Genomic DNA, 23410 nt, shown 5'->3' with positions numbered 1-23410 from the left:
ACGGAGAAAACAAGAAAAAAACATGGAGAAAAAAATTTGAATGGTGTTTGGTCAGCAATCGCTGACCAATCATGGCGTCTGCGGATATATATATATATATATATATATATATATATATATATATATATATATATATATATATATATGTATATATATATATATATATATATATATATTCTTTATTCTTGTACTTGTTTCAGTCATATGACTGCGGCCACGCTGGAGTACCGCCTTTAGTCGAACAAATCGATCTCCGAACTTATTCTTTGTAAACCTAGCACTTATTCTATCGCTGTCTTTTGCCGAACCGCTGGTTTACGGGAACGTAAACACAGCAATATCGGTTGTGAAGCGATGGTAGGGGGGACAAACACAGACACAAATACATACATACATACACACACACACACACATGCTCACGCATACTCTCTCTCTCTCTCTCTCTCTCTCTCTCACACACACACACACACACACACATATATATATATATATATATATACGACAGGCTTCTTTCAGTTTCCGTCTACCAAATCCACTCATAAGGTCTTGGTCGGCCCGAGGCTATAGTAGAAGACACTTGCCCAACGTGCCACGCAGTGGGACTGAACTCGGAACCATGTAGTTGGGAAGCAAGCTTCTTACCACACAGTCACTCCTACGCCTACAAAGAAATGCCACTTTAGGTTCCAGTGAGTATATATATATATATATATATATATATATATAAAAGAAAAAAATAACAACAAAACTACAAAGGATTCCGCGGTACACGTGTTTCAAGCTCTACATGTGTATAATATAATATAACATAATATAATATAACATAATATAATATGTGTATAATCTACAATGTAAAGCTATCTTCAGCCGCAAAATTATCTCTCTCCCAGGAAATTATACCATCTCGACGTTGAAGAAGAAATGTGTGATGTAAGAGGTGATATATATATATATATATATATATATATATATAGAGAGAGAGAGAGAGAGAGAGATGATGATGATGGCCGTTCACTCGTGACCGAGGAAGACCATTGCCGACCTTCGGGAACATTGTGCGCTCTAGGACTAACTTATATTTTGCATTTGCGGCTCTGTTGGTGGCTAATGAGCCCTGCTCTTGACAAGCATACACGACTGCAAACATTGCAGACCAAACTTGCTCCATTCTCTATACGAGCCGTGCGCTTTTGCGCAGCTCGCTTAAGTTCTTCATGCTGGATACGTGCTCTCTCAAAAGTGTCGATCCCCTCCTTAACCAGCTTCCTCCATCTGTGTACCGTGCATGTGTACTGACATCGTTCCTCTAATCATGTGAGACATGGACTCTGTACAAACGTCATGTAAAGGTCCTTGAACGCTTTCATCAGAGATGTCTCAGACACATTCCCAATGTTGGCTGGACCTCAAAAATTCCAGACACACAGGTCCTGAGGACAGCTGATATCTTGAGTATTGAGGCAATGGTGCACAAGCACCGGTTACGTTGGACTGGACACCTTATTAGAATAAAGAATAGCAGGATTTCTAAGCAGATGCTATATGGAGAACTTGTGAATGGAAGGAGACTCCGGCAGAAACTAGGGCTGCGATTTAAGGACTGTGTCAAGTCCTCATTAAAGGCCTGTGATATGCAGGACACTGACTGGGAGAACAATGCCTGTCATCGCCACATATATATATATAGATATAGATATACATACATACATACATACATACATATATATATATATATATATATATATATATATATATATATATATATATATATATATATATATATATAAATATAAATATTTATAGATATAGATATAGATATAGATATACATACATATATGTGTGTGTATATATATATATATATATATATATATATATATATATTGAACTTTTGAACTTTCCCACTTATGTAAACCTCCTTTATTACCTTTATCATCTTTATATTTTCCTTTACTTTCTTTCACCTACTGTCTCTTCGTACTCTGGATGCTCTTAATCTGTTTTCTCTAATCTGCACCTATTACTTTGTATTCTTCTCCCTCTATTTCTTTTCTCCTCTCGTTTCTTTTCTCCCTTTCACCCCATTTACTCCCTATTGTCCCATCTTCCTCTTTTCTTTTTGCTTTGTTTTTTTCTCCCACCTCGCATATATTTTCTTCTCACGACGCCTTTTTCGTTTTCTCCTCACGCCTTTATTCCCCCCCCCACATCTTTTGCAATTCTTTTTCTTCCCACGTCTAATTTTCTCATCACGCTTGTATTTTTTTTCCACCACACCTTTTGTAATTCTCCTTCCCATGTCTAATTTTCTCCTCACGTGTTTGTTTCTTTTCTCTCTCTCGTCCCATCATGCCTGACTACAAATCTTTCCAACTCACTCTCCACAACCGCCTTAAACTATACCTCCGCACACTTCCCTCTCAATACTGTCAACCTACTATACGACCCTCCTTACTGATATTCAAGAAAACTCGTTTTTCTAGTCACATTACGTTTCTCAGTCGCTGCTTACATCACCGCCTCATCCCTAAAGGTTTCGCCTCCATTTCCACCCCACTCTCCACTCTTCTAACACCATCCTACCCATACTCCGCGCCACATCCTACCGCCTTATGCGGGCCACCATTCGCTCCAATCTCTCTAAAATCCACACTATCGACCGCCTTCTTCCTCCAGCCTTTTCCATCTTTTTCTCCTCTCTGTCACCCTCCCATGCTCACAAAACATTGCGCTTTATCATTCAACTTAATCATCTCTTTCATGCATTTCTTACCGACACTAAGCTTCCCAACCTTCACTCACTATACGGTGATCCCTCACGACGAGGGGCTGCGTGCACTTAAATATTTCCTCGATCAACGCCCCAACCCACAACCCGACACCTCCACACTCATTCGTTTGGCCGGACTTGTCCTCTCTCTTAACTGCTTCTCGTTCGCAAACCTGTTCGTTGGCTATGTTGAGGCCCAAATATTCTCAAATTTCACTGGTCCTACTTCCGAGCTATACGGTCGTTATATCGACGACTGTATCGGTGCCACCTCACTCTCCCGCGAACATCTTGACTCGTTCCTCTCTTTCGTTCAATCCTTCCATCCTGCCCTCCACTTCTCCTGCACTATCTCTGACACTTCTGTCCCCTTTCTTGACATTTCGGTCAGTATCCACCACTCCACTCTTAGCACCTCCATCCACTACAAACACACAGACTCACACTCTTATCTTCTCCTCCTCCCACCCTAAACACACCAAACTTTCCATTCCCTATTCCCAATTCCTCCGTCTACGCAGGCTCTGTAGTGACAGCCATGACTTTGAAACTCCGTCTCAACTCATGGCTCGCCACCATCCACACCGCCCTTGCCAGAGCACGTTCCGTGGACCGTGCATCTGCTCTCTCCCCGCGAACCCGCCCTGCCGTTTCCCGCCTCCGTTTTCCCCTCATCTACCATTCCACCACCCTACCTCTCCAACGCACCATTCTCCGAGCTTTCCGGCGCCTCCAATCCGACCCCTCCACCTCCAAAATCTTCCCTAATCGACCCCTCCCCTCCTTCAAACGAGCCCATAACCTACGAGACCTCTTGGTCCACAGCTTCTTCCCCAACCCAACCTCCCAACCTGGCTCGTTCCCTTGCTCCCGCCAACGCTGCCGCACTTTCCCTTACCTCTCCAACACGACACTCCTCACCAGCACTCATCATCGACCCTATCGCATCACCGACTCCTTCAGCTGCACTTCTACCAACATCATCTATTGCATCTCCTGTTCTCTCTGCCATTCTCTGTACATCGGACAAACGGGGCGCCGCCTGGCCGACCGATTCGCGGAACACCTCCGAGACATCAACGTTTGCAATGACACCCCGGCGTCACGCCATTTCCGCTCTGCCGGTCACTCCTTGCAGCAACACCTGTCCATGTTTGTATGGTCCATGCACAGGAGCCATCCGGACTCCCGTTTGCGCCGTGAACAGGGATTAATCTTCTCTCTTCGCTCCTTTGCGCCACATGGGCTCAACTCCCGTCCGTTCTTCATCTAACCTCCCTCCCCTGCCTCTCTCTCCCCCTTCGCCCTCCCTCCTACCACCCATCTCCCCTCTCCTCCCAACCACCTCTCCCCTCCTGCTCCGACTCCTACTTCTCTTCACTCCTACTCTTTCTCTCTTACTCTCTTACTCTCTTACTCCCCCTCACTCTCTTCTCTCTTACTCTCTCTCTCTCTCTCTCTCACTCTCTTCTCTCTTACTCTCTCTCACTCTCTTCTCTCTTACTCTCTTCCTTTCTCTCTTGCTCTCTTTTTCCTCGCTTTCTCCCTCCTCCCATACCCACCTTCCCCCTCTCTTATATCCACCTTCCCCTTCCCCATTCATCGCTACCCCCTCCCCCTTCATCGTCAACCCTCCCTCATAAGCTCATCCCACCCCACCCCAACACACTCCTACTCTACCTTCCCACCCACCCCATCCAATTCCTTACACCCACCCCTACCTCTACCCCACCCCTACCTCTACCCCACCCCTACCTCTACCCCACCCTCAGCCTAACCCACACTCCACCCATGCCTTCCCCACTCTCGCCTCCCCCGCCTTCGCCTTCCCCACCTCCTAACACCCTCACATCACACCACACATCACTTCACAACACACCACGCACACACTACAACTGACCAACTCCTTTCCTCCCATTTTTTCACGCATGCATATGTCAAGATCACCAGCATTCTCTCTCTCTCACACACACACACACACACACACAGCTACTCGTACTTGGGTCACCGTTTCTTTCTTCCCCCTTTTGTTATCTCCCCTTTTTCTTAGCTCTCCTGCGTGAACTTTCTGTCCGCAGACCCCATGATTAATCGCTGACCAAACACCATTCAATTTTTTCTCCGTGTTTTTCTCCTTGTTTTCTCCGTATTCTTTCTTTTGAAGAGCGTAGCTCGAAACGTTAAAGACTTTCTGTATTCCCGAGCGTTAAACTAATACATCCTTTTGTTGTTTACACCACCTGTCCTCGTCTGTTGTTGTTTTTCGTAAATTCCCCCATATATATATATATATATATATATATATATATATATATATATATATATATATATATATGTATACACTAGCAGAGATACCCGGCGTTGCCCGTATTACATGTAATTGAAGAATGAGACTTTTCTGTTATATTTTCTGTAAGGAACTGGAATAACTATGATTCGAATTTCATCAAAATTGCACATGAGGGTTCTTTCCCTCTTTACACACCCTAAAAAAAATTCTAATTATGACACATGTATCCCATACTATTGATCTTTATGCGCATATTCCAAAATTCCAGTCTTCTGGAACCTGTAAAAAGGATTTTGCTCCTGAAAAATGGAGCTCATGGGACTCTAAAATGTGGGAATGAAGGCCCCTATTGGGGGTGGGGGTGTTAATGTCAACCAGAGAAATTAAATTGTTGGGAATGTTTTTAACTTGGGTCTTATAGTATGCCTGTATATATGTGAGAGTATAATTTCACTTTAATAGTTTCAGTATGAAATTGAAAGTATTTGACATTACATTAGCAACATGTTATTGTTTCACTTTTGACACGTAATACTGAAATAGTGGAATAGTTTCGGTATTAAAGTGAATATATCTGACATTACAGTAGAGTGATGTTATTGTTTCACTTTTGACACGTAATGCTGAAATAGTGGAATAGTTTCGGTATTAAAGTGAATATATCTGACATTACAGTAGAGTGATGTTATTGTTTTACTTTTAACACGTAATACTGAAATAGTAGAGGAGGTATTGGTGTGGGCTCGAACTATGCAAAAAGTTTTTAAAATTTTGGCCTAAACACTACATGGACCCTAATTAAGGCATATGTAAATTTGGAATGAAAGTACTTGTGTAGTTCTCGAGTTTTAGGGATTCACACAGACACACACACACACCCAAACCCACACATATATATATGTATATCAACATGAAGACATGAAAGTCAATGAAGTTTGGTAAAAGAAGGTGATTATGTACATACTTTCTTGCTGTTGTCATTATAACGCCTCGTTGTAAACAATATTCCTTGTTTTTCCTTGTGGACATATGCAAATAAGTTTGTTTTACTTCCGACTCTTGAGCAGGCAGCATACACTTGTCCATGTGAGAAGCAGAGCTCTTCCAAGAGAAGATCAGCTACAGAGAGGGTTTGACCCTGAGATTTGTTAATGGACATGGCGAAAGTGACACGAAGCAGTCTTCTAAATGTAAAAGGAATGTCTGCTCCTGATGGAGTAAGAGGAATTCTTGGAATAAAGACGTCATCACCTTTTCCACATCCAGAAAGAATAGTAGCCTCGATAACGTGTGACGTCATCTTCTTAATCACGTGTCGTGTTCCATTGCAAAGTCTTGGTGGTTCCAGATTGCGGAGTAGCATAACAGGCGTTCCAACTTTAGGTGATAATATGTGGGGAGGTAGTCCAGGAGGCTCCAACGAATTGAGAAATTCAGGAGGATAATTCACCACTTCATTTGTATCTGGAACTATATCAACAGACTTGTAAGTTTGAAGATTGCCGGGAATAAAATGCATCAGCTGTTGATTAATTTTTGTAACAGCTACGTTTTTTGGAGCTAATATTGCTCTTTCACACAGCCAATTGGGATTTAGGTAGTTTTCTTTGAAGTTGGGAAAGACTGTGTTTGAGGTCATCTACAGAATTAACAACAGAGTAAAATGGCCATACTTCCATTTCTCCTGCAGCGTCGAGAGGCACCTTGCCATCACTAATTGTCAAACTGTCCTGTGCAAACTTTTTGGACATTTGGTCGCCGTGTAGTTGAGCTCTCATGTTAGTGTTAAGACTGAGGATGGTAACACGATACCACAGGGTAGAGGACTTTAGGCATGCTTGAACCTCATCTGCTCTAGTGTCTTTCGGAATGACAGGAAGAGTTTGCCTGAAATCACCTGAAGTGTAACACCTCCCATTGGAGCGTGACAGTCTCAGATGTCTTTCAGGGCTTTATCTAATGCTTCGAAAGCTCTCTTGTGAGCCATAGTGCATTCATCCCAGACAATTAGATGACACCTTTGAAGTACCTGCTCCTGATCTGAGCTTTTGGTCGGATGCTGCTAAATTGAGAGGGAGTTTGAAAGTCGAGTGTGCTGTCCTGCCACTGGGTAACTGCAATCCCAGAGGAAGCCACAGCTACTGCAATGTCCTGATGCTGCCTAACTTCTGCAAGGAGAGGCTTTGTTATAAATGTTTTTCCTGTCCCTCCAGGAGAATCAAGGAAGAAGATTCATCCCTCACGTTGGCGTACACTGTTAATAATAGTTGTGTAGGCCTGCAGCCGGTCCGGAAGTAGTTTATGCTCGTTTTCAGCAATGTGTCGTAAGATGTTGCATGAATGACAGCAGCGGGAAGGCTATTTGACCCTGACCTGTATGTTTGTGGCAGGCCATATGTGGACAATTCATTACCACCCAGTGTGGCAATTCTGTCAATGATAGTTTTGTTGTAGACTTCATTGCTGATACCCTCCATGTCAGGATAGAGTCGTTGAGCTTGCCGCTGAAAGTCTTCAGCCAGGTTATCCCTGTACTTGAGTCATAGAGTTGCAGGATCACATGGTTCGCATGTCTATAGTAATACTGCAAATAGTGCCCTGAGACTTTTAGGGGATTGTGATAAAGCAGCCTCTCCCAAAGTTGCATCCAATTGTGCACCATCATCTAACAGTCCTTGTCGATAGCAGGCTTCTCTTTATGTTGTACAGACATGTCCATGAACGGTTTTTAGGGCCTGGAAACACGTGGGGCCTCTGACCTCATGCACCAGTAGGTGGAGGTAGAAGCACTCTTGTTGAGTAGGATGTACTGTGTATACTCGGCCAAGGCAAGTGTCAAACTTAATGCCAGGGTATCCATAAACATTTTGACCTGCTTTCCTTGGGATCCATTGTTTTCCATTCCAAGTGTAGTACGATGGAATTTGTGGATACAGTAAGGTTTGAGCGAATGGATCAACTTGACAGAGCTTAAAGAATGCAGTGAGTGTGCTATCCCTTAGTTACTCTGCCAACAGAGAAGCATTAGCATCGGTGAAGTACACTCTTTGACCGTTTTCCATGTGCACTGCAAGCTGTTGAATGGCAAGGTGTCGTTGGTGAAGTGGAAAGCCAAAGATGCACCAGAAAGCCTCGTTGCTACTTATGTAGCGTCCCACCTGATAGTGCGTCACCTCATCCTGGCAGTATTCTTGTTGAAGTGCAAACATTGCAGCATCAGAACCCTTGTTCACATACTTGCAAACATACTTGATGGACTTAACGGAGTTGCAAAAGTCAACGTTAATGTGGGCATTGAAAATCTTTGACAGGAGTAGGCAGTAGGGAAAAATCCATTTATTATCAACCTCGTGCTGTCCGATAGTTGCTGTGAAACCGCCGTCTTTTGGTTTTCTCCGTCTGTATGATGGATACCCATCAGCACCTGTCTGAGTTTGTTGTAGGAACTTCCTTGGACACTTTTTTGAACATACGCTGTATTTCAAACATGGTGAGTTAATGTTCAATCCACGCCCACATAGACCATGCACTATGCTTTAATTATGTCGTATAGTACTTTGTCTAAAGCTCGATCAGGAAGTTCTGCAGAGATTACGTTGTCGATGTCTCACACTGTATGAGTCCGAAGATTTGCTCTTTATTTAGGAGGTCCGGGGGTTATGGCCGTTATGCATAGAATATAATTTCCAAATTCCCATGTATGCATATAGATCCATATCTATATATATACCTATACATATACGTGTACATATACATCTATATGTATACATGTATACATATACATCTCTCTCTCTCTCTCTCTCTCTCTCTCTCTCTATATATATATATATATATATATATATATATATATACATGTATATGGATAGATTTGTGCAGATATATATATATGCATATATGCATGTATGTATGTACATATGTATGTATGCCTGTATATATGTGAGAGTATAGTTTCACTGTAGTAGTTTCAGTATGGAAATGAAACCATTAAAGTGAAAGAATCTGTCATTACAGTATGGAAATAAAATTGTTTCAGATTTGATACTGAAAGTGAAAGTATTTGACAGTGTTTTTGTTTCACTTTTGACACGTAATACTTAAATAGTGGAGGAGATATGATGTTGCTGTGGGCTCGAACTATGCAAGAAGTGAAAACTTATTTCGGACTAAAACACAACCTAAGTAAGGCATGTGTAAAATTTGAATGAAATTGGTTGTGTAGTTCTCGAGTTTTAGGGATTCACACAGAGACACACACACACACACACACACACACACACACACACACACACACACACACACACACACATTCTCATTTTTATAGATATGTATGTATATATATATATATATATATATAAGAACACACACACACACATATATGTGTAAGGACACAGATAGTGTGTCGTATAGCTAGCTGGAGATGATGTTTCCTTGGGCTAAATAGCAGTAACATTCGTCCTAACCAGCACTGCTACGTTATGTTGTTATGTTGGCAAATAATCTTTACTCTAGAGTACTGTTACTGAATGTCTCTCGTTGAGAGATTTACAAATAATAATTTTCTATTTTATTAGATCAGTACCCTTGTATCACATTGAAAACTATATATTTCGAACAAGAATTTAGCAGCGCCATCAGCAGTTATTCTGTGCTGATGAAGAGAAATGACACAGATATTGTTTTGCGCTGAGTGGGAATGCTAAACTCCCTTGTTCGAAAATATAAGGACACAGATAGTGTGTCGTATAGCCAGCTGGAGACGATGTTTCCTGAGGCTAAAGCAGTAACATTCGTCCTGGCCAGGACTGCCACGTTATGTTGGCAAATAATTTTTACTATATATATATATATATATATATATATATATATTTATTCTTTTACTTGTTTCAGTCATTTGACTGCGACCATGCTGGAGCACCACCTTTAGGACTACTACTTATTCTACCTCAGGACTACTACTTATTCTATCGTGCTCTTTTGCCGAACTGCTAAGTTGCAGGAACGTAAACACACCAGCATCGATTGTCAAGCAATGGTGGTGGTGATGGGGGACAAACACAGACAAAGATACGCACACATAAATATATGAAATCAGCGCCTGATGGAACTGAAAGAATTTCTGCTAAAGCAAAAGTACCCATCACTACTCATAGAAAATGGTATTCAGCGGGCTTCGAAAATATCCATACAACAACTGAGGACACCACAAAGAAGAGACACACAGGAAAAGATCATTCCATTTATAGTGACACAAAATCCATGCCACCAGAACATCTTTAATATCGCCAAAGCGAACTTACCGATCCTTGCACAAAGTAAGGAATTGAGAAATATCATTACAGATCAAAATATAACTCTCAGTAAGAGACAACCTAAAAACTTTAAAAAGCTATTAACAAAGGCAAGGTTTGACCTCAGCAACAAAAATCAAGCATTCACTGTATCCAAATGCAATGATAGCCGATGCGGTACATGCCGACCAATTCATACCGGCCCATATATGAACACAAAAACAGGGAAAATATTCACCAATGCGAACATGAACTGCAAAAGTAGAAATCTAATCTACTGCATCAAATGCCCTAATTGTGAAGAACTGTGCGTTGGCCAGACAGGTAATGCACTATCGGAACGCTCACGAGTGCATCGACAACAGATTAAAAACCCAGAAGTTCGCCAAATACCACTGAGTAACCATCTGGCAACATGTGGTCATCAAACTTTTATTATATTTCCATTCCATAAACTTTACAACCGGAATGAAATTGAAAGAAAATGCAAAGAAAAGGACTTTATTAAGAAATTCAAACCTACTCTTAACAAACAATGATTAAATTTATCCTACTTGGGGTTTAAAAATCTTATCCCTATAACTAAAACACAAAAAATCTCTCAAATGTCATCATTTCTAAAAATAGCCAAACACCTACTGAGGTTCAAAGATCTTATCCCTATAACCAAAACACAAAAAATCTATCAAATGTCATCATTTCTAAAAATAAACTTGGCATCAACTCTAAAAATAGCCAAACACATACTGCTGCTGTCCAAAGGAATAGGTATAAAAGACAGAAAACCAACCAGTCTATTACAGTCTGTTACAGTCTGTCATACCGGCCATGATGAAATACCACAAGGTATAGAAAATACGTATTCGCCTTTATATATTTATATATAAAGCTGATTGGGTCCATATGGTCAACACAGCTTTCGACCCAACCCAATTAGCTGAAGGCAGAATTTTAACATTAATGAGCCTGGATCCGCTACCACCCACCCCCTGGCGGATAGTGTCTTCTATCCACTCAGGCTCTATGCCGGGTGGCAGCCCACAGATCCAAGCTCGTGTCAGTTTCTTCCCAGAGTAAGTGGGGAGAAACAAGATATACTGCCCTACAATGGGCTGGCTCGCAAATTTGCGAGCCACTTCAGGGGTGTCAAATAGCAACCAAATTGTTGCATACTTGGCACCCCTGGCTATAAACTTAATGGTGGGGAGATGCTCCGCCAATTCGTTTTCTATATCCGTTTCAGGAAAGACCGTAATGGTGTCGAGTAACTTGGAGTAAGTTCTCAACACCACCGTCTTTCCCCCTTTTCCCTTATCCATTTCTTGGGTGGGCATAATTCCCACTCCAAGATGGAATTTTTTTCTTATTGTTCATTGTATTGTTCAACTGTTAGCAGAAAGTTACACAGAAAAAAAAAAACAGAACGGAAGACAGAAGAAAGAAAAATAGTTCGGATGGAAAAAAATCACACAAAAATAGAAAAAAGAAAAAAGAACACAGTTCAACAGTTCAAACGAACAATTTTCCGGCTACTAGTACTCCAAGCCACATGAAAACGGAATCCTGCAACTGGAACGGCTTCCACAATTTTTCAAAAAAATTGATAATAAAAATCTGCGGCAAAAAATGCCAAACAATAATTTTTACTGTTGAGGAGGGCCGGATACACCTACCACAAACAGTAAGCACACAAAATCGTTCGCAATGCGAACGCAAAGTCTTTTCGGCCAAAAAAAAAAGGCGAAGCAATAAATTTTTACTGCTGTGGAGCGGATACGCCCACTAGAAACAACTAATACAATTTGTTCTTATCGAACAACCACAAGAAACCTGCCAAGGCAAGCGAAAACGTCGCCAAGCTGAACAACAACCTGCTGAAAAAGAATTTTAAAATACAAATTATTGCTCAGCTGAGCGACAAAACCGACCTACCTCGGCAAGTTATTCAATGTTCCTTGTAATCCTTACTTAGACAGAGCCCAAAAGACTCATGTCCATCTCGTTCAACTGCTGAAAAACAACTAGCTCTCCTGTCAGGGAAGCAAGCTTCTTACCACACATGCCTATATTAACAATATTAATAATAGGGATTACAACGAAGTTGCATAGCATTACCTTTAATTCTTTAATTTATATACCGCCTTACATAGACCAACACATGTTTCAATTGCAGCGATTAGTAACCCTTACAATTGTAACTCAACTATAAAACCTGTGCAGTTTCTTCATGGTCTTTATCCTTCGATATGGCTGTTTAAAGATTTTCTTTTATCTACTCTGAGTTATATAATGTAGAGCTCTCCGTTAAGTTAGACGTCAACAATCTCCATTTCAAGTTCTTATTGGATAATTATTTTTAGTCCATCATTTCAAAACCTTGTTATAAATGATAATTATTCATTTATACTTGGCAAATGTAAATTTCCTCATGTGCGAGCATGTCAATGCTTGTTCCTGTTTAGAATTTATCATAGTACCCTTGGATGTAAAAATCCAGTAAAATTCTTCTAAACAGAGATCACATCTATTGGTTCTATGTCTATATGGTTTTGCAGTATAAATTAATATATATGTGAAATCTCCAAACAGTTTAAATGCACAAGTTTCTGATATCAAAGTGGCAAAAAAGTGTCTGCAGAAGGGCACCTATGAGTCATGACCTGGCTGTGGCCTGGCCCCTTTAGACTGTAAGAAGTTAAGGGTCAAAACACTTGTCTGAGTGGGGATTCTTCTCTGCGACCTGCTGTTCAGCTCTCTTGAGTTTGTCAACACTATACATACAAAAACACACACACATACAGACACACATGCACACACATGCATACATGTGTGTGTGTGTGTATACACATTTGTACTTAATTGTGTGTGCATACAAATTCGTACATATATGTTTTCATTTGTGAAAATGCTGCTGCTTCTTATTGTGCGTATGTATGTATGTATGTTATCAATCAGTTTCATTTCTGTATTTCTTGTCCATAGAGATAGAGCCGGACTCTAACATAGTTTCAAGGCTCCTTCATTCGAACTTTTATCAACATCATCTAGGTATTTGTGCATATGTGTGTGTGTGTGCAGTATTTGGTGTTAGTGTATGCGCAGATTTGTATGTTTGTTTTATGGATGCGTTTTTATGTCTAGATGCATGCATATGTATTTATGTGCTAAATATTTGGAAAGTTTTACATATCTTTACAGTTCCATTGATGGCTTGAATCTGTAGTCTTCTAATCAGCCTTTTTCTTTCAGGTTTTGAGAACCCTAATTTTTCCAGGTTTTTGTTGAGGCAGTTCGTTACATATCCCAATGCCCCAACAATCACGGGTATGAATCTGAACTTGTAGTCTGGGTGGAGTATCTGTAAATTTCTCAATAGCTCGGCAGAGTTGTTCTCTTTTTCTCTAATCTTTAGTGGGATGTTGACATCCGCAGGACAGCTGATTTCTACTACTGTACAGAGTTTCTCTTCTCTATCCCAGATTACTATATCCGGTCTATTATGTCTGCATTTTATTGAGGTTTTTATTGGGACATTCCACCAATACTCTTTCATATTGTGAGTGGTAATGGCCTCTACCTCATTATGGGTTTTCATCTCCTTAGCCTCGGGGTTATCCTATCGGCGGATTTCATTGTACAGTGTCTTGGCCACACCATCATGTCTCATGGGTAGGTAATACCGTGATGACATTTTTGGACAGCTGCTAATGATGTGGGTGATATCTTCGATACTGATTCCACAGAGTCTGCATCGATTATTACATTGTGGCGATTTGCCCGCCTCTCTGTCCCGTTTGTTTATTAGGAATTTGGTTGCTATTTCTTGTTCTTGAATAGCAAAGGCATACCCTTCAAAGTGAGAGTTGGTGACCCGATTGTTTGTCCACAATAGACTGCTCTGGTTGTCAATGTTGTTATCACCCTGGAGCTTTCTGTAAACGTATCCATGCATGGTCTTCCGCTGGAATGCATTCATCCTCTCCTCTGGTGTTATGTTACGGTAGAGTCTTGCAATTTCTTTGGGTAAGAGTTCAGGGTTGTCGAATAGGGAATGCTTGTCAAGTAGTTGCCTTCCCAATCTCATGATGGTATTTACTTCATGTCTGCAAACTTCATCAAGGGGTGCACTTCGACACTTGGTGGTTATGAGATGATGTCGAAGAGATATGACACGGCATTCAAAGGCAGTCTGAATTGATGTTAGGCCCCTCCCTCCTTTATTTCGTTTTAGGTATAGGCGGTCTACATCGCTATTGATGTGAAAGTTGTTCGTGCTCGTTAGTATTTTTCGGGTCTTCACATCAAGGGCTCGGGTTTCATCGATCGTCCAGTCAAGTATCCCGAATGTCGGTATGAGTACAGGTACTGCAAACACATTGTGGGCTATTGCTTTATTGAACGCAAAGAGTTCCGAGGTCCATATTTTCCTAACCCGATTTCTGTATTCCTTAGTAACACGTTCCTTGTTACAGGTACCTTCATGTATGTATGTATGTATGCATGTATGTATGTATGTATGTATGTATGTATGTATGTATGTATGTATGTATGTATGTATGTGTGTGTGTGCGTGCGTGCGTGCGTGCGTGCGTGCATGCGTGTGTGTGTACCTAGTTCTAAAATCTCTACACAAGATAGAAGTAGTAACAATACTAAACGATAATGTTTTTTTTTGCCGGCTGTTCTATAAAGAACTATGTTACTACATTTTAACTCCAAGAAAACGTCTTTTTCAGCTGGTTAACAACATACAACCTGTGTCCAATATACTATGAGTATGGGAGCGAATCATTCTCCTCCAGCTTGGCAAGACCGGTAGACAATGTTTTCTGGGTCTTTACCCTTCATCGGTACTGGACACATGTCTGCTAGAGATGGCAGTGAATCGTCCCTACTCACAATATATAAACAGAGAAGCGGCAGACAGCCGCTGATCTCGTTACGAGGAAAATAGCTATTTGCAAAAATCTCTAAACGGGATATAAGTCGTAATAATACTAGACAGTAACGTTCTTTTTCGACCATGGTCTACTGGTCTTGCCAAACTGGAGAGAAATGATTCGCTCCCTTACTCACGATATATCGGACACAGGTTGGGTGTCGTTAAGCAGCTGGAAAATATGTTTTCTTGGGTTTAAAATGTAGTAACAGTTATTTATAGAACAGCCATGTTATAGTGGGAGAAAAATGTTACTATATGCGTGTGTGTGTGTGTGTGTTAATTTAGTAAGTATAATAGTGAATGTATACAAGATATTTTTTAAAGGTTTAGCTTGCAATTATTACATTTCCATAACAGAGCTGTATTTCTTTTTCGGAAATGCTTCCTCCTTCAATGGAAGATTTTCCGAGAATTGAAAAAAAGAAAACATACGCACATATTCATATTCATGAAACTGCCATCCCATACATCATTCCTTCACGAATTTTACAAAATAAACACAATCATAATCAAGAAGGGAGCATTTGATCAGTTAGAAATTGCAGCCAATATGAATAACATATTGGATGATATAGACATGCAATCTCCAAGGAAATGGCAGGATGGCCACGGTTAGAACATTTTCATACATGAATAGTTATTATATCACTAATTTTCAACTTTCATGTGCGGATTGAAAGTGGCTGTGTGGTAAGTAGCCAACCACATGGTTCCGGGTTCAGTCACACTGCGTGGCACGTTAAAGCCTTGTGAGTGGATTTGGTTGACGGAAACTTAAAGAAGTATATATATATATATATATATGTATGTATGTGTGTGTTTGTCCTTCCAACATCGCTTGACAACCGATGCTGGTGCGTTTACGTCCCCGTAACGTAGCGGTTTGGCAAAAGAGACCGATAGAATAAGTAGTAGGCTTACAAAGAATAAGTCCTGGGGTCGATTTGCTCGACTAAAGGTGGTGCTACAGTATGGCTGCAGTCAAATGACTGAAACAAGAAAAAGAGTAAATGAGTATTGAGAAAGTCTTCCTTCAAAGTTAGAGCGATGGTTTTATTTGCACTCTAGAGTAAAAGAAAATGTCTGAGGAACGGAAGCCTTGTTTTCTTTCTCACTCATTTCGTATTGCTGCTAAAGTCTGTTTTGTTTTCTTTTATCTACTTAAGAAATATTTTCTTAAGAAGTATTTTCTATTATTTTTTTCACTTATCGTTTTCGATTTTTGTTTCTTTGTTGCTTCCTTTTCGCAAAAATGTTAAAACGGTTAATCCGGTTTTGACAAAATTTCACCCACTCAATATACTTGTCAATCGTGCTGTCATACATCTGCTTATTCTACTGCTTATTCTATTGACCATCATGTGAATGATCTCACTCTCAAAACCTGTCATACTGGTTTTCCCTTAAGAAACTCCATCACATTTTTGCTATTAACGTATTTTAGAAATATTAAAGCTGAATATTATCTGCATAAATTTAACCAGCCTGAGAGAAGCTTCTTATTTTATGGGTATAAATTCTTCTCTTCTGACGAAGCTATAGAAATGTTAAACGCAGCAGGAGTGTGAACGATGATACAGTAGTTAATGAATTACTTAAAGCAGGTCGTTAATTTGTATCATAGCACATTCCCCGAAATACTCACCCACAGGTTGGCCAGTATTCAAGCTGTTCTTTAGCACAAATGTTTACACAACCTGAAAGATATAGAAAGAAGGAAGAGGGTCGTAATTGACAATAAGCAAAAGAAAACGTGAAAATATTTTGTTTATATGGCAATGCATCTATTTGAGTATGTGGGTGTGCCTATGTCTATGTACGTGACAAAATGTAAAAACGGGTGTGAGCGTATATGCGGGTGATTTTCTTATGTGGTGCTAGCATAACAGGGTGAACAACATCGTTAGAAATATTGAGATGATACTTTTTTTTTATGTAATGCATTTTGTAACATAGTCACAAACCACTTATTTAGAGCGAAATGTATATTGACGTAATTAACTCTTGTACTCGAATGTATATTTATTTCCTTGACTTCGGGAAAGGATAACAGGAGACGAAGGGATGTAATTAACTACTACAAAGAATTATTCCGATTCTCTATCGATTTTGTTAGCCCGTCTTATGCTTTTTTACATATTCTATATTTATAAAACGCAAGATGTGCGTCTGTGTGTTTGTCATGTCGTTATAACTCGAGATCCACACAACCGATTTTAATGAAATTTTACTCATGCATTGCATAGGGTCCATGGAGTGTCATGGGCCAAAGAAATTTTCAACTTCTTGCCTAATGCGGGTGCAAAGGCAGATAAACCGCATTTTAAAAGCATTTTCGCAGCATTAAGGCCCGTAACTTGAAGAGTTAATTTCTAATCATTTGAATTAATTGCACATATATACATGCATACATACATACATACATACATACATACATACATACATACACACATACATATATATATATATATATATATATATATATATATATATATATATACATACACACACACATACACACACGCACACACGTACACATACATGTTTCCACTACTAACTCGGCTTTCATTACGTGCTGGCAGGTAATGACTTTGAAGAAGACAGTGTAGAACAAATTGCCAATAAACGACATTATATAATTATATGAATACTTTTAAGAATACTTTCAAAGATTCAGTGCAGATGATATTGACGAAATAAGAGAAGAAGAAATTAGAGAGGATAAAAAGATAAAATAAAGGGAATATTGAAGAAAATGTTCAAGGGGAGACTGAAAAAGGTATTACAAAGAGATCATGAAAGAAGATATTGAAAGAGGTAAGTGAAGAATTTTAAATAAGGCAGAGAAGAAAACATTGTAAAAGACAGTGGAAAAGATAGCGAAAGAAAATTCTTTGAAGAAAACAGAGAACATACTGAATAAAACAAAGAAATCATGCTAATGTACAACCACGTATAATCTGTGCTATTTGAATCCACTGTTGCAAAAAGATTTCCATATGTAGAATGTGAAGAACTCTCTAACAGATATCGATTCTATTTGGAACGATACTTCAGGAATTGCGTACACAGCAGTCTGTGTCCAAATAGATATTGTACATATAGGCATTATAAGCACTGACTTCTCAAATTCAAAGAAAATTCAACTGATTTACATAAATAATTCAATCTCCATTTACTGGCACAAAGAATCTGCGAAGACATCTATCGGACATCTAATTTTGCAGCTTCATTTACGATCTTCTTCATTCTCATATTTAATCTTCTTCATTCTCATATTTAATATTTTATCTGACATCTTCAGTATACTCTTCAGTTAACTTTAACGTCATCATCACACTTTTTCTTCAATGCTTTCAGTAACTTCTTCAGAATTCTCGCTAATTTATTGTTTAATGAACTTTCAATAAATTTTCTATTGTCTCCTCTTTGTATTTTTCTATATCTTTTCTAATGTTCCATTCATTATCTTCGTAAATACTTTTGTCTTTTAATGTCTACATTTTTCAAACAAAATTAAATAAATGACTTAGCTCCCTGTAAATGGCAATTTCAGGAAATCGTATATTCCTGTTTAGAGAATTACTTGTTTCTAGTAACTCGATGTAAAATTTTGTAGTGGACAAAGACATGTTCTTGCTAAGTTGACCCAAATAGGACGAAAACTGGTCGGAACGATCTCCATTTTTTCTCCCTTGCAGAGATTGTCGAGACGTATTTACATTGTGATTGATGATAAAAAGTAGTGACAGTTAACTAAATATACGCAATACAATGTACCATACGAAAGAATCTGTTAATTAGTGGAAACGTTTTCGAATACATTCAAGAATACATTGACGAAATTGAATATGGCATTAGAAGATTACAGAAAATACAGAATACATTAGAATATGGAGGACGATATTGAGTTTTTGGGGAAATAACGGGGAAGGACATTGATCAAAACAATAAAAACTCATACCACGAAGACGGTGACAAGGACATTGTAATAATTATTGCAGAAAACAGTGACGAAGAGATTTAAGAATACAATGAAGACACTGTTGAAGAAAAAACTATGCTACACATTGAAGACGACTTTGCAGAAGAATGGTCAAGAATAAAATTGGAGAGGTCATTGAATATTATACTTAATAAGACTTTGAAAAAGATGTAGAAAAGAATAAGAAAAATTTTCAGGGATTTAAAGTTTTCTTCCATGATAACATAAAAAAATATTCTTTTCTTTTCTTCACAAGGCCCAAAATTTTAGGGGAGGGGGCCAGTCGATTAGATAGACCCCAGTACGCAACTGGTACTTAATGAAAGGCAAAGTCGACCTCAGTGGAATTTGAACTCAGAACGTAAAGACAGACGAAATACGGCTAAGCATTTCGCCCGCTTCACAAAAAAAAAAAAAGATATATATATTGAAGGAAAAACTGAAGAATATATTGTAAAAGTAATTGAGGGAACGATAAGAGATTAAAGCAAGCATTACAGAAATATTGTCACGAAAAAGAAAATATTTGAAAATATATCTTTAAAAATGATACAAAAGGTAACATTGGAAACATTGAACAAGACAGTAAAGAAGGTGGTGGAAAGATATTGAGAAAGACTTTGAACAAAGTATTGAAAAAGGCAGTGAATTAGGTAGAGAAGTCACTGAATAAGCAGTGACGAAGGCAATGAAGAAGACGGTGAAAATGGTATTGAAGAAAACGTTACACGACATTGAGGAAGACTGTGAAAACATCAAAGAAGAAAATGAAGTTTCCACTGAAAAGCACATTGACCATAATTCTGAGATTGAAAACAGGACACTGAAATAATTTTGCTGTATACATTGAAGAGGATATTGTACAAAACATCGAAGAAGTCTTGGATCTGATGTTAAAATGACATAAGGTATTAAAGAAGGCATCAAAGAGTATATGGCAATGATGAAGATAAATATGATGACATAAAGATAAAACTGTGAAGAATACATTGAAGACATTGCAAAAAGAATGTAGCATGCAGACTCTGAAGCAGACATTAAAGCCATTGAAGACTTTCACAGTGACATTGAAAAAGAAACAAGAATTGAAGAAGAATTACAAAGTATATTTTTTTTAAATATTGAAAATGTACTGAAAAAGACATTGAAGAATATAAGAAAACTGAGAGAAAGTATAAGAAAAAGACTGCGGAGAAGACATTGAAAACGCAGTGACGATAACATAGTCAATTTCCATTGAATAATATTGACTATTCTCACTGGAAATTTAGCAAGTTGAAGGGTCTATAGCATCCGTGAGTTGGAGACAGAGTCAAGGACTTTCTTGTAATCCAGTCACATTGAAATTAGTTTCCTTCTATGCTTCCGCACCTCTCACATTACAGTTTTGTTTATTAACAATTGCTCGGCACATCCCCAGCCTCCCTCCTTCCCAGCTGTTTGTTCTGCTGTGATGATGTTACTACTTTCGTAACTGTCTTGGAGGAAGAGGTTTAAACATACTGTATATATTCTATGTATTAAGTCCTGGTATGCAGTTGGCTGGTAGTTTTTTGGCAGGTGTGTGGTCTTGCATTTGGGGATCAGTTTTGCTCTCCCAGAGCTAACCAGTGTGGTATGCTACTATTCCCATTGATAGCTTGTATGCTGCTATTCCCATTGATAGCACATTGATAAAACAATAAATATAGCATTAAAAATACACAAATGACGACAGTGAAGTAGAACTTGATGATAATGAAAAACATTGTAAAAGATAAAGAAGACAGTGGAGTCATTGAAGATGGCGTTGAATAAGACATTGAAGAAAACAGTTAAGCCAGCTAATAATAGACTGAAGAAACTTTGAGATGTAGAGGACATTGGAGACATAAGAGAAGATATCAAAAGAGACACTGAAGACAATGAAAAAAGCAATAATTGCAGCAATAAAGAAGGCATTGGATAAGGGATTGAAGAAAACCTTCAAGGAGTCTTTGATGATGATACTAAAGAAGGTACTGACGAAAACACAAACATATGAACATTAAAGAATAGATTAAAGAACACATTAATTACAGTGACGTTGTGATGAAAACGCTGAAAAGTAAAATACAAATGAAGACATTGAAGAGAGTATTGAAGAATAGAATGAAAGAACAATATAAAAGACAGTGCAAAAATCACTCAAGAAATTAGTAACTACAGCATGGAAGAAGACAAAAGATATAACATTAGTGAGGACAGAGAAGACATTACAAGAACATATTGAAGACTACATTGAAAAAGGCATTGCCATGAACGTTTTGCGAGAAAGCCTTACTATCTACTTTAACAAGCTTTTTATCAAATAATAAATTCTAAAAATTGAAATAATTATTTTAGATAAGGAAAATATTCTTACGGCATTCTTTGTTCAATATCCAGGTCCCTTTTGGATTGGTTATTTGATAATTCTTCTCTTCCATCACTTTCCGTACTGCTTTAGCAGATGCACAACCTGCATATTCATTTGATATCGGTCCCCCTGATAAGCAGCTCAAGTATTTTCTGAAATATACATTTTGTTTTCAGTTTTTACATGACATTTTAAAAGCGAATCACAAATTAGATACTTTATCTTTCATTCTGGCAGTACACTTACGTGCGGTTTACAGTAATGTGAAAGAATAATATAAGAAAATGACCGTTATATAATAATTACCTTGTTGGTTTAAGCTTCAATACTCTTCCGATAGAGTTACATAGATAAATGTTTAGACAGATAGATATAGGGCGGTAGCTAATCTGATGGAGGAAAGAAAGACAGATATTTCTTAACTCTTACGGTGAAAGATTAGTACCCACAACACTTTAAAGGTTCTCCGAGACTGGTAGGAGGAAGTATTCTCAAACTGGAGACCGGGTTAAAAAATAGATAGATGGCATAGACCTATTCGAAGGTATTCTGGTGAAGTGAATGTGAAATGAAGTTGCTTCACTCAGTACTGCAACCTCTTTGTATTCTCGAATTGCACATATTTCGTATGTAGTGACAATACTGTATTTTTCTCTTCCGGCATTGTGAATCTAAAGCGACATTTATCCAATGTGTCTGTATGTGTGTGTGTGTGTGTTTAGATGTTATGGTATAATTTGAAAGAGGTCCAACGATGACGTTGATGAAGAGTTGGAAACCTCTTCATCTAAAGGTACAATTTTGTTCATATTCTAATTTTGAACTGTCCGTTGGTGAAGTTCCTAAAACATCTTTATAAAAAAGCAATTTGAATCTTTAGACCAAAACAATAATTTAACATAAGTTGTCATATGAATTTGTGAAATTAAAGATTCATTATTTTTGTTAGCACAAATGTGCCTTGTTAAGGGTCTTATACGCTTGCAATTCGCTCTTGGCATTTAAAAAAAATGTCAATCCTTAGTGAGTCTTTTCGTTGGTTGTAATATTTCAGTATGTAAAAATGTTGAATTGAAGGTAATTATATGTGGCAAACGTACAACTTATGATAATCCAAACAATATGTAGTTATAAATAATCGAGTAGAATAGAAAGGATGGAACAAAGATGTAGTGTGTTTATCAGAAAATGGCATAGTCTTCCAAAACCGCCGAATACAGCTGCACTATATGGAAAACCCGTGCTGCAACTACCGATAGCATCAATCGTCGAAGACTATCAGACAGGAAAGTAATGCTGAAAGGAAAGTAATGCTGAAAGGAAAGTAATGCTGAAAGGAAAGTAATGACAGTAATGATGGTAAGGTATTCGAAAGATCAGAACATCCGAGAAAACCCTCCAGAGATACGAAGAGAAATCGGAAGAAGCAGTAAACAGGGCAATCGGAAAGCTAAGACATGCCGATATAGTCGGAGCGATGCAAGAAACAAGAGCCTGTCTAGGGTTGCAAAATTTCAAACCATTGTGCATGAATAGTGTAAAAGAAATGAAAGAGGCAGAGGTACACGAAGTGAGAAAGGAGAAAAAGAAAGGCGAAATGTACATTTGGTGCAATGTAGTCAACAGGGAGTGCCTGAGATGGGAGGAATATGTGGCCAGTCGCAGAATATCATGGAAGGAACTTTGGACTTGGGAACAAGCAAGAACATCCTTTCAAATCAAGTCCACCTTCGACGTTTTGCCTTCACCGACCAATTTAGT

General features: G+C 38.7%; 1 protein-coding gene across 1 annotated transcript in view; it reads right to left on the bottom strand.

The window, feature by feature from the left end:
• Nucleotides 1-23410, bottom strand: part of LOC106879637 (uncharacterized) — a 209198-nt gene that overhangs the window by 58514 nt on the left and 127274 nt on the right. The window contains exons 7-8 of the mRNA XM_089361587.1: nucleotides 21656-21801; nucleotides 16933-16984 (exon numbers count right to left, since the gene is read on the bottom strand). Of these exons, the coding sequence (XP_089217713.1) occupies nucleotides 16933-16984; nucleotides 21656-21801 (198 nt within the window). The remainder of the gene's footprint in view (nucleotides 1-16932; nucleotides 16985-21655; nucleotides 21802-23410) is intronic.

This window comes from Octopus bimaculoides, chromosome 13 (assembly GCF_046866305.1).
Source record: "Octopus bimaculoides isolate indiv1 chromosome 13, ASM4686630v1, whole genome shotgun sequence".
Lineage (NCBI taxonomy): Eukaryota > Metazoa > Mollusca > Cephalopoda > Octopoda > Octopodidae > Octopus > Octopus bimaculoides.
This window is presented reverse-complemented; position numbering and strand designations above follow the sequence as displayed.